The sequence below is a fragment of the Formica exsecta genome, unplaced genomic scaffold, assembly GCF_003651465.1.
Source record: "Formica exsecta isolate Colony F162 unplaced genomic scaffold, ASM365146v1 scaffold125, whole genome shotgun sequence".
Lineage (NCBI taxonomy): Eukaryota > Metazoa > Arthropoda > Insecta > Hymenoptera > Formicidae > Formica > Formica exsecta.
The window spans coordinates 271,382-284,564 of NW_021848584.1; the positions used below are offsets into that span (position 1 = coordinate 271,382).

The 13,183-nt window shown below is 35.7% G+C and overlaps 1 protein-coding gene across 1 annotated transcript in view; it reads left to right on the forward strand.

The window, feature by feature from the left end:
- LOC115245656 (epidermal growth factor receptor) overlaps window positions 1–13,183 on the forward strand; it is a 64,655-nt gene that overhangs the window by 36,396 nt on the left and 15,076 nt on the right. The window contains exon 2 of the mRNA XM_029824064.1: window positions 218–555. Within this exon, the coding sequence (XP_029679924.1) occupies window positions 423–555 (133 nt within the window). The 5' untranslated portion in view covers window positions 218–422. The remainder of the gene's footprint in view (window positions 1–217; window positions 556–13,183) is intronic.

Below are 13,183 nucleotides of genomic sequence, written 5' to 3' on the forward strand. Positions count from 1 at the left end.
CTCTACAAAATTCCAAAACGTAATTAACGTATAGCAAGAGAAAAAATGCGCATATTAAAGGTTACAGAAGATAATGTAATTTTCTTCTTTTTGGTATCTATAAAGAGAAACCAAGAAAGAGAGATATACTAGAAGATTAGACAGTCGCGTTTATCACTACATGCACTATAAGCATTGCGGTGCTCTTCTCCACTGATTGCAACTTTTTTCGTTTCAGACAATCGTGACAACTTTAGTGCCGGACATGCGACATGCACGGTGAAGAAGGGAGAGCGATGGCAGCGGCGGAAACGATTCTTCGAAGTTCCTTCGGTCTTCTCCTCGTTCCTGATAATCGACAGGCCTGCGAAGCAAAAGAAGGAATCCTCACTCAGGTCACTTTAGCAAGACCTACGGGTTCGTGAAGGGCATGAAAGCTCATCATGTTCAACCACCGACACGGGCCACGAGCGCTGTCGAACTGCATCCTCCTCGGCGTAACATTCCTTTTACTGATCGTCGCTGGTAGCTACGATGTGTCAGCGGATCTCAATTCCGAATTCGTCAAAGGAAAAAGTGAGTTTCACTGCGAAACTTTCATTTGGAAGTTTTGAAAATAGAATTGCAATTTATTTGCAATTTATTTCTAATATTTAATATAGACATTTTTATTGTAATTCTTTGCAAAACAGAATTGGAGCAAATGTGGCATCGCAATATTATTTTCCGATCATAAAATTAATATCCGTTATATATATATATGTGTGTGTGTGTATAATTACAGAAACAAAACAAAAAAAATATATTAATAATATAGTATCGCTAGTTTTAATTATTCTATAATAACTATCGGTATTTTATTATCGGAAAATATTTTGGTCCATTATTACAATTGTTTTAATTATTATTTTAGATGGCATATATTTGATAAGTATATGAATATTTACGTTATTAATAAAGTGTAAAAAATATAATTAAAAAAATATGTATATACATATGTTTTAAATTTTATTTTTACTTTATTAATAATGTAATGTTTACAAGTCGAAGACAAACTTCGCTGAAAAACGTGAAGATGTCAGTAGTAAAAGAATAGATCTTGCGAGCATCGGTGAATGGTTTGTTGAAGGAATAACGTAATTTATCGGTGCATGTGAGCGCGTATCGCGTTGAAGCGAGCTGGATTTTTAACTGTTATGAGCGTAAAGTTCTCCGTTCTTCTCTTACAATCTCGATCGTAGATCATCGGGGCCGTCTGAAAAAGTAGAAAGCGAAGCGGTGCGCTGGTTCGGCGTGGGCGTCGCTTAGCCGAAGAGTCCCTTTTACTCAAAGTACCTTTGGAAAGTACCGTTCGTCTCCTATCTGAAAGAGAAGGAAGGAAGATAGAGAGGGGAGAAAGAGCGCATGCCGCTTAAAATCTCACCTCTTACCTTCCGTCTCTAGTCGAGAGTATCTAGCATCGCATCACATAGATGCATTTTAGGTATTTCTATAATTGAAAGAATATGGGGTACGCTCTGGCACGTGGTCCACAAGAGCTTGACCCACATATAAAGTGTTTATATTGACGTTGATGACACGTTGCGAGGGACAATGGTCGTTATGACTATTATCGCGTTCAACCGCCATGACATTGCGGTTCGAATGGACCGCAAGCGCTTTTGTAGAAGCTACAGTTCCGCCAATGATTTTCTTGATAAGTTTTATCAAGTAGCATAATAGATTAAAAAGATAGAATTAAATTTTGGAAGTGATTTCTCGAACAGGGATTGACTCAAGCGAGATAATTTAAATACGTATTATTTGGACGTTAATAATTATACCTTTATTTTATAACAAGTTTTCTACGCATACAAGCATAATAATTTTTTCAATGCCTTATCAATATTAAAAACAAGGCGTTTAAGGTCTTGTCAATATGTAAAAACGAGTTATAAAACAATTAAGTTAATATCATGATAATATGAGACATATCTTTCAAAAAATAATCTTTCAACTCTTTTAAATAAACCTTTTAAATAAAAAAAAAAACACTTTCAAATTAAATAAAAAACTTTTCTAATTAAAATTAATATAAATTATAAACGATATTCAAGCTCGGTTTATATGATCGCAATAAATAACTGCTGTGTTAATCTCAAACATAGGCAGGTGCTTATTCCAGACACAGGATTTCCTTTGTCGGGCAAAATGTTAAAGAGTAGAATGATACGAGTTCATATTTTTTTTCTGATTTATTATATATTCAATAATATTCTATGAAAATGCAGGCGTCTGGAACCGATCATCATCCGTCTCGATGATGTCTTGCTGGCCGATGAATATAGACTCTTTGAAAGATTTATTATCAACTCTGTTAAAGAGAGTATCAATTCTTTTTATGGTAAAACTGTATAGAAGGTAACATACCTCAGATTTTATTGCCATTTGAGTATGTTGTAGGGGAGGTTCTTCTGAGTAATTCCCCGCAAGAAATTTGTGGGGGACGGCATTAGTTTAGCAGATATAACAAATTAAAGTTTTATAGTTTTAATACTTTTCTATTATAAAATAAGGAAAAATGGAGTTTGTTTACGTTGTATTTGTGTAGAGCAGACGTGGAAAAAGTGTTTGTTTACATTTACGGAATAGGTATAGACTCATGGATATTTTGTCAATAATATGTTTCACCTATTTCTCGCAGTTCGTTAAAAGCTTTCAACATGCGACTATACGAATTTCTAAGTCTTGTCGAAGGTAGGATGGCCTACCCCTCGCATTCAATAAATAATATTTTTGAATACATGACTCAGAAATTTATGTAGTCGCATGTTGAAAGCTGTTAACAAACTGCGAGAAATAGATAAAACACGTTATTGACAAAATATCCATGATCGTGTACCTATTCCGTAAATGTAAATAAACACTTTTTCGTCTGCTCTCTACAATAAATACAACGTACACAAACCAGTAATTCCCCGCAAGAAATTTGTGGGGGACGGCATTAGTTTAGCAGATATAACAAATTAAAGTTTCATAGTTTTAATACTTTTCTATTATAAAATAAGGAAAAATGAAGTTTGTTTACATTGTATTTGTGTAGAGCAGACGTCGAAAAAGTGTTTGTTTACATTTACGGAATAGGTATAGACTCATGGATATTTTGTCAATAATATGTTTCACCTATTTCTCGCAGTTCGTTAAAAGCTATACAACAAATACAAAACTTTACTTTTCCTAATATTATTTTATAATACCTGAGAAAAAGCATTAAAACTGTGAAATTTCAATTTGTTATATCTCCTAAACCAATGCCGTGTCCCACTTATTTCTTGTGGGGAATTACTCAGAACAACAAATACAAAATTTTACTTTTCCTATGATATTATTTTATAATACCTGAGAAAAAGCATTAAAACTGTGAAATTTCAATTTGTTATATCTCCTAAACCAATGCCGTGTCCCACTTATTTCTTGTGGGGAATTACTCAGAAAACCTCCCTTATAACATATTTAAGTGGCGATTAAATCGGAGGTGTGTTATCTTTTATGCAGTTTTACCCTTTTTATTTTATCAAAATATATACATATATTCAGTGCATTCCTATCCAAACACTTTCACATAACGTATGATAATATATCAACAATTTTTATTTAAATATTTAGATAAGTCGTGAGAGAACAAAAATTGAAGCAGATTGGTCGAAAATTGCACGACGTATGGCTTTTAGGAACCCATTTGAACAGCATTTCAGAACGGATTGTTATGATCAGCGGAAAGATATTGCCAGAATGTCTTTCCATCAACACAATAACCGGAGCGTGGAGACTGCGTATTATGCAGTTGAAAAGTGCAGCTTATCCAACATGCAAACAACCACCCAGAATTCGTTGCGGACACGAAGAGATACCGCCTAAAGTGGCCCCCGTAAAAGTTTCCATTAAAATGATAAGCCCTGAGTCGATCTCTTTCTACCCATTAGGCAGAAATAACCTCCGTCATGTTGTGCTCTACAGTTTCTATTTTGTCGTTCGAAGAAAAAAATAGAAAAAAGCGGAGAGAGATGAACGACAATTAAAGAGAGAAAGAGAGAGAGAGAGAGAGAGAGACAGGAGGATTTACCTTGGAAGGATTATGGGGCCGCAGTAAATTAATCGGCCGTCTTTATCGTTCTCGGCTTTTAAGATGTATCGCATTTCGGAATAAAGCATCTATTAAGAGGCGAGTGCAGCCCCGATAATCCCTTCGCGTAAAGACGCAAAGATATTATTTACGCAAGAGAATGAACGACAGAGATCGGACGCCTATTAAAGACCTTTCCGAATCCTTTTGAAAAAATGTCTTCTTATACAGCAATTTCGGGATTTATCTTTCGACCTGCTTCGACTTTGATCGTGTGCCGACTTTCGCACAAAATAGACTCTCCTTTTTCTGAGACATTCATTATATAACTTGTCGATTTCTGTTCAATCTCGATAATTATTCAGTGTGACTTGTATCATTTGAAATTACCATATTATGCATGTTTAATTTTAACACCATTTTGTTCAATTTATGCCAAAAGAATAAATTTAACGAACAATTTCACAAGTCTCTCTATGCTTTTCATTTTAACATAAATGTCGAGGTGCTATTAAAATCAAATAAATAAGATTAAAATAATTATTTATTAATAAGGGTTTCTCTTCAATTTTTAAAAATTCTTACTTATTGCATTTTATTGTAAACAAATTAAACAAAGAATAGCTGTAATCAAAAGCTGTAATCATCAATAAGATTCAATGCTTCTAGAGGCTCTTGAAATCATCGCTTAATACATTATTCCTAAAGAGAACGAAAGAATTTTTGATTGGCATCGTAATCGAATCTGTAAATGAACATACGCCAAGAGAGTGACAAGACTCTAGCTCATGTGGCTTAGCCTATTATCGCCCCAAGCCCTTTATTTATAACCCCGGCTTCGAGAATAATCGACGAGCGGCAAGAAATTTTATTCATTATATCCTCTGGCAACGAAACTGTTGCTCTGACGGTGTTCTACTTCACTCATACTTGCGTACCAACCTAATCTTCGAATCTCGGAGAATTCTTGTCTTCTCACAGGCCCTTCGATACCATATTCCGGCATCGATATTTATTTCCTCGGCTAACGATATTAATTATTATGACATTTCTTCTTGGGTGGGTTTAAAGAATCTCGCTTTCTCTACCATCGCTTCTATCAGGTTTCTCCACCTTCGCCGGGTCCTTTGGCAGATTATATCTTCCAGCGTGTTTCCAGCGAGTAAGTAAAGAGTAAGTAACGAGACGGCGGTGGAGCAAGAAGAGAGATTATCGGGGCATGAGCATGAGAGAGCATCGTCCATCAAGGCAAAAGCGAGATATAGCGCGACGTAATACCGTTTCCCCGTACAACTTATCGTCGTCGTCGTCGTCGTCGACGTCGACGTATGTGTAAAGACCAGACAGGGACATCTGGGAGGCATGCCTTAATTGACCGCTCGGAATATCGACGAGATCCCAGAGACGGATTGAGACGTCAGATTTCCGAGGGACATTCGTATTTTTTGCCCGCCATGAAATATGACTGCTCAATATGCTCGATGAGATTTATTTATGTACGATGAAGATTGCGTCGCTGGATCCACGTGCGTTTCTTTTCTGCTAAAATTTCTTCCAAAACTTTCTGGAAGCGTCTCGAATATTTTTAGCCATCTATTTGTCTTATTATTATTTCTTTTTTATTCGTTTAAGATTTTTAATCGAAGCTTATTTATCCTCGCCGAATACTTGACTAGACATAATCTTTCTTGCAATCTTCGAATTTTCGATATTATAAACAACTTGACGGCTATGAAGCTTAGCAGCTTATATTATTGATGGTAAGAAGTAGAGATAACTCCGTTACATATCTCCTTCGAAATGCTTCGTCTATCTTTTATACTATATATTTTCATACTAAATATTTATCTTGCATACTAACAAAATTTTATTTTGCTCAAGACTTTGTTACCGCTAATCTTACTAACAAATCGCAATGTTAAATCTATGATTGATCCATTCGGAATAATCGGTGAACACGTGGCGGTTGTGCAAGCACGCGGCTTTACGACCGCGATTCAATTGAGGCAACATTCCAAAGAGAGATTGCACACGCGGTATAACAGATGAGCTGATTCTTATTAATCATTTTCATCTGACGTTTCTCGCAATCTGCCTGGCGGGCACTTTGCCAGCTCCCGCGACAGCCCTGAGGTGAGATCGGCCGGGTAACAGGTGGCCTCGCATTCGTTTCGCAACGTGACCAGGCTGAACACCTATCGTATCGTATCGTATAGTATAAATGCATCCTGTCGAAGGTCAATCAAGGGTTTTCGATGCGCGATGACGCGCGCGATGATAATGGGCGTCATCGGCGTGATCGAGGTGAGATCTGAATGCTTCACAAATGGAGCTGTCAACATTTTTTCTTGAGCTGAGCATTGTATGCCCGAATCACAGAGACTTGTGATGGCAATCTCCGTCGATTGATATGCGATGATGCGCGAAAACGCGTCGACGAAGCGCACTGTCTAGAATCTCGTATGTGACGTAGTAGCTTCATTATCCAGGATGAGAATGGGATATCAACGAGACGCTCGATAACGAAGGATATATCTAATTTGTTCAGGACATTTCTAAAATAAAATGTGTAATTAATAGAACACGCGTGATATGCATATTCTCTGCTTGCATGATTGATTACGTTGAATATATATATATAATTATTTTGAATATTTGTATGGGAAATCCCATCGCAACATACCAATCTATTTAGCAGCCTATAATTATGCAGCTATAGCGAGTTTTCCAAACTTACAATTTGTTTTTCTTTATACTAACATCTTAGGAATTCTTAACATCCAGATCTTGTACATCATTTAATTTATTTTCGATATTTTATTTATATTTGATATTTTCATAATATGAGTAGCACGAGTATAAAACAAAAATTCATGAATAACTATCATCTATATATCAAATGAATCGAAATAATTCGGGGAACAAATCTTTTCATCCATAGTTGAATCTGATATCCTGTTATAAATATTTGTGTTATAAATATCAAATGATGAAAACGAAAAGAAATTGGATTTTGCGCAATGAAAGTGCCGCATTTGAGAAATTAGTCAAAGATATAGCTCTTCCATTACGACTGCTTGATCGATGGCACATCAGATCAAGCATAAGCATCAACAGGTCTAGCAGAGAAATGTGGGTGGATGACAAAGATGAGAGGCGTGTGGGTGACTTTTTATACCGATTGCATATCAAGAAGGATTTTATGGAGAACGAATAAGATTGACACGTGGAAGCGTGTCCAATTGTTACAAAATACAAATAAAAAAAAATAAATATGTTTTTTTACGTGTTGCATAAACAAGTTTGTCTTTATATTTTACTGAACGAATTCAGTTTTTAGGAAAAAATTATATGGGAAAAAATGTATTGTTCAAAAGTTGGCGAATTAACATGAGAAATAAAATTTCTCAGTCGAGTATTTCGTGTTTTGTCGACTCAACCTTTCTGCTGACGATATCCTCGCGTGTTGCGATTCTAATTGCTTTTTAATTAATGCATTTAGTCGGTCGCTTGCATTTTGCGATCCAATATATATGCGGGTACAGTACCGATTATGTAAAGAAATTTCTGTCGGTGGAAACAAATTTTCCCTCCAGCCATCACGGTAATAACCAGATGTGATTGAGAATTCATTTTTTTTCTGTTACAATCTGCGTAGAACAACTATTGCAAAGCTCAAGTACAAATGTTTATTTAAATAATTATCTTATTATTAGGTTTTTTATTGATTTTTGATTATCGATATAAATAGAAAGATCCTGGCTGTTTTATTTGCGATTATACGATTTATCAAGTTTTAATCGTAAAATTTGTTTCTGAAAAAAACAGATAATGTTGATATACATACCGCGGATTGAAAAGAAATTATCTGGTAAAATGTCCGGTTTGATAGATTTCCTGCCACGCGTTTAACATATATATTTAATTACGAGAATCATGCAAATGGCAATCGATGAGCGGTGTCGAATTTAATCTATTTCATTGTTTCGATACCAAGACATAAGTGGAATTTATCTTAAAACCACGCGTTTTCCCAAGATTTCGCGCGATCTTTCCCACAGTTGAGGAGTTAAGTCCGCAAGGCGCCCATCAAGCACTTCAAGCTACACGCACGACGTTAAAAGGGACAGGTAATTTAGCGCGCGTTACGAAAGGACGAGGTACTCGGTATCGCGCGATGCTGGATCAGGGATGTTAAACGATACCGGCCCGAGGTCAACATATCTGCCCGGAATCTGCGCCGCGGATCGGGCAGCTTATTGCACGATCCGCCGAGAAGGAGAGTGATATAGGTGCGCGCCCACGTATGAACGTTATCGGACGAGCGATCACACTGATCGATCGTGGCCATGCGAAGAAAGTGACGATGCCTCTCGTTGGCTTCTCGATGGCCTCGGATCTCGGGATCAAGATACGAGTTCGAATCTTGTGCGGATTCTGAAAATTAGTATGTGAGGTGAACGATATAATTTTGTGAACCTTCACTCAATTTTTAACCTGATCTAAAAATAAGTATCGTCTTCAAGGGAACCGCCAATATTTTTCCCTATGCTATTTATATAACTGTTAAGAGAAACAATTACGGATTAAGTATATTAGAAAATATTAATCGAATTTTTTGTGATTTGAAAAAGAATGACTACAAGAGAATAGCGAATAGAGCAATAAATCTTCAGCGCATTTGCGGAAAAATTTAAAAAAATGCGAATAAAATATTGACTGTCAAAATTCTCGAGAGGAAATTTAAATTAGAAACAAGTACATAAGTACAAGAAGATGAATACACCATATATTACATACAATGAAATGTACGAGTGTGAAACGTACGGATACTTTTCGCGCCGTTGTGCGATATATCGAGTTGTAGTTCAACTATGGTGACGTCTCTTACTGTCTCGTGCATTAACACTCCTCGAGGCGACAACCGCGCTGATTGACGTCTGCGGCTTCTTCCTCTTCAACGAGCGGGGACAGCGCTGGAGCAAGACGTACATTTCTCCAGAGGTGGTCGACGCCTGTCGCGAGATTCACGCGAGATAAATCGAGGCCCCCCTCTCGCCGCTTCACGAGTCTTTGTCTCGATCAGCTGATGAATTTTGCTCGCAAATGTGTCTTTGCTCGTACAATTTTTTCCTGAAAGTCTAGTATATGTATTATATAATTTTAAAAAAAATTTGATATATTGCCAATTATATATTATAGAACTAATCGCTGTAAAATAGAACAACAATACCCAAATTTTTATTATAATAGAAAGATATTTTAAATTTATCTAAAGTTTGACGGTGTTAATCTGTTATAATTTTAAAATTAATTAAATATTTTATTTAAATCACACATATAATTATAATTATACAGAGTATATAAAAAAAATAGTTTTATATTAAATTTTATTTTATTATAATTTTACTCGCGATTTTTGCGCTTCTGCTTATTTTTAATCATATATACGCCGAAATAAAATTATGAATAACACCTGAGCACACAAATAGCGAGAATATGGTTTAGCATTACGGTATTAAAATGTTTCAATGTGCAAACATTTATCTGCTAAGTGATTTGAGAGACACGACTTTACGCGCGGCGTGGTGTAATTGCGAGTACAACTCGCTCGTATATCAAAATCTTCGCCAAACAACGGTGAAAAGCACTCAGGCAAGATTGTTATCTGCTGTACAAGTTGTGTGTATTAACAAATGGAGACTGCAGACTATCCAAACTCGCATAAGCTAAAAATACGATATATGACGAACTATAAAAATGCTACTTTACACTAAACATAATTTACATTACACTTTATTATCTTTAGGATTATTCAAATAAAAAAAAAAAAAACAAGAAATATCTGACCTGAAGTAAATAATAATTGAATTATCCACATTTTATGAATTTATTAATATTTATAAACATAACACAAATATTAAATATTGTCGAAAAGTTTATTAAGCGTTCATTGAAATATGTGCTTATTAAGTACTATTTTAATAATTAGCAAAGTAATTATATGATACAAACGCACTTATATCGCAAAAATGCGACGTGCATTATGCTGCAAGTCACTGTAACAAGCACCTTTTGATAAAAAAAGCGTGTTTACCACTATAAGTTAAATTCCATTTTTCCACATACAATGTTTGCATACTAGATGAAGGAAATTTATCTCTCCAGACGACAGCGGAGCATAGAGTTCTTTCAACTAAGTAGCATATAAATCCTAGCCCCTAAAGTCGTGCATTGAATCCTGAATCAACGTTATCGCGCGCAATCTAGTTGGACAACGCAGTGAAAAGCATTAATTCTCCGTCATTTAATGATTTTTACGACGCCCTACGGCATCATGTAATCGTTGTCTCCCACTTCATTTGCAATATTTAACACAACTGTACATTGCATTGTGGTATTACTTTCAGTCATATAAAATCTGCTATTGTATTTATATATTCAATGATATTTCTGCTTGAAATAATTTTCATTTTACAAGACTGCAGATATTCCAAAATATTTGTTTATATAAAGAATGCATATCATGAATTTGAAAATGTCAATATTTTACAATTAAAGTAAAAATGCACTATTGTTTTGATAATTCACACACTTAAACACTTGTTTTTAATAGAGTCATAGTATACACACACAATACAAATGTGTAGGCTTTATATATACCTCTTTTCTCTCTTCTTATGTATCTCTCTTCTATGTATATTATTTTATACATATAATTTGCACTTTAATATTATAACATCTGCAGGAATATCAATTACTCTCTCACTCTCTTTCTCTCCCCCTCTAGAAAATATTTAAAAAATTTTTAAGTAATTGATTTCTTAGATGCTACAGTCAGTAAAAGATTGGAGAAAAGAAAATTTAGAGAAAAAAATTAATCTGCTATCTTTTTATAATATGATAATGAAGGAGATACGAAGATAACGTTTGCGACGAACACTGATCGAAAGTCGGCGTTCTGCATCCGGGAGGCAAACGTGAGTTTGTGTACCATCTCGGTGAACGCGTGGTCCAGCTCGCCGGCTGCTGAGGTTGTCGAGGTGAGATGAAAGAAAAAGAGAGAGTAAGAGATGCATAAGGAGTCGTTGCGGACGATCGAGAGAAGGAGATAGAACGCAGAGAGAGAGACGCGGTAAATGTAGAATGTATCGTCGGGAGAGGGAGAAACGAACAAAGCGCATTCTACACACAGTCATTTGTTCCTTGTCCGTGCCGCCCTCGGTACTTCATCTCGATTCGTTATTATTTCCTCGCCTCACTTTGTACTTTATTAACGTGCGACACTCAAAAAAAGAAAACAGTGTGTCCGACAATTTTCTCGAAAACACTTTCGCGCCGCGACTTAATGACATCGCCCTGTGCCGCGACCTGAAAAATTGACATGTGTCAATTATTACCATAAAAACGGCAGACATCAATTATTATCATAAATGAATGTTTTTTCTGGCGTTGCAAAATTAAAGAATATATATTCCTTAAAATGGAAGATTGTAAAAACTTTCTCTACGCAAACTTATTTCAACATTTTTAATGTGATTGCCCTCTCTTCTCCTTCCCCCGCCTCAATCTCTATTACATTTTTAAATCTCTCTAAAATAGAAGATATATATCCTGTATTTAGAAAATGTTTTTAAGAAATATCTCTATAAAATAAGTCCCAATGAGCTTTTAACATAAATTTATTTTTGCATAACACATTATTTATTTAAACTAATTTGCACTCTTAATCCGTTTAAAATGAGATACACTTATGAAACAATTGCTATTACTTAATCTTGTATGGAGTTACTCACATATTCTATGAACATATAGTAAAATATGCAAACGCTTTCTTCGGTAGCGATAATTAAAACGAGCTTGTAATTCATTCATAATTCATAGTTATATTATAAAACAATCGTGTAAAACCTAAAATCGAAACCTATTAAAACCAATTATCAAAATGCATTGTTTAGAATAATTCGTAATTTTAAAATTCTTCTGCGTCTTAAAAACAAAAATAAAATAAAAATCGCAATAAACAAATAATTTTAAAATTACACGTAATGCACACCATTGCAATGAACGAGCTGGTATAAATTATTTTGTCAAGTTGAATAATTCTTAATCTTTTTTCTCACTTCCCTAGATTTACCCCTTTGCAATTCAAGTCTGTATTATCCGTGATTCTTCGATTGTCCGCCTATAGGCCAAAGTACATCAAAGAGTTAAATCGAACATAACGCAACGCGAACGCGCGAGATGATGGAGCGCAGAGACAAGAGGAAGAGCCATGATCGAACGGAGTGACGTGAATAAAACGCCGTCGCGCCGTCGACATAATGAAATCGAAAAATGAAGTTACACGAACGGAGCGGAGCGAAGACGCGTACCGCATCGTAGCCTTCGGGCTGGTCGCGCCGCAGGGAGTGGAGGAGCTTAACCGCAGACTCGAAAGCAATAAACCATAAAGCTATTAATGTTACGCCACGGTTATAACGTATACGCGGGACATATACAACCCCGACTCGAATGTATCCCTCTTGTCCTTTGCTCTTCAGTCCCGCGTCGTAGATTCATATACTGGAGAGACTAGTCAGGGTTGTAACTGAACGATCGTGATGACAAAGCGATTCGTCTCGATGAAAGCTTGATATAAATCCGCACTCTCTCTCTCTCTCTTTCTCTTTCTCTCTCTCTCTCTAGCTATGAATTAGAATATTTTCAACATCACAATGAGACGGTGCTTCGGGGAAGAAAATTGTCTCAAATTGCAAATCAAATTGATTAGCTAATAATTTTGGACGAAGCATTTTAGAGGGCCAGTTTTTGAGCAAGAACGAATTGTGAAATCGCTCTTTATATTTAGAAATGATAGAAAGTAATCAGAAGTAGAAGAGATTAATGGTTAAACATTTCATGTTAATATTCCTAAATTAATTAAGCAGCTCAAATGAGAGAACATTATGATGAAACAGGTGAACGAGAAAGGATACATCAGAAATATCTGCGATGGCAAGTCGATTACTACGTTCGATCTACTCAAACTCATATGAAAAGCTTACGTCGTAAGAGAATGGTGCCCACTTATTTGAGAAGGAAAAAATCAGAATACCTGCA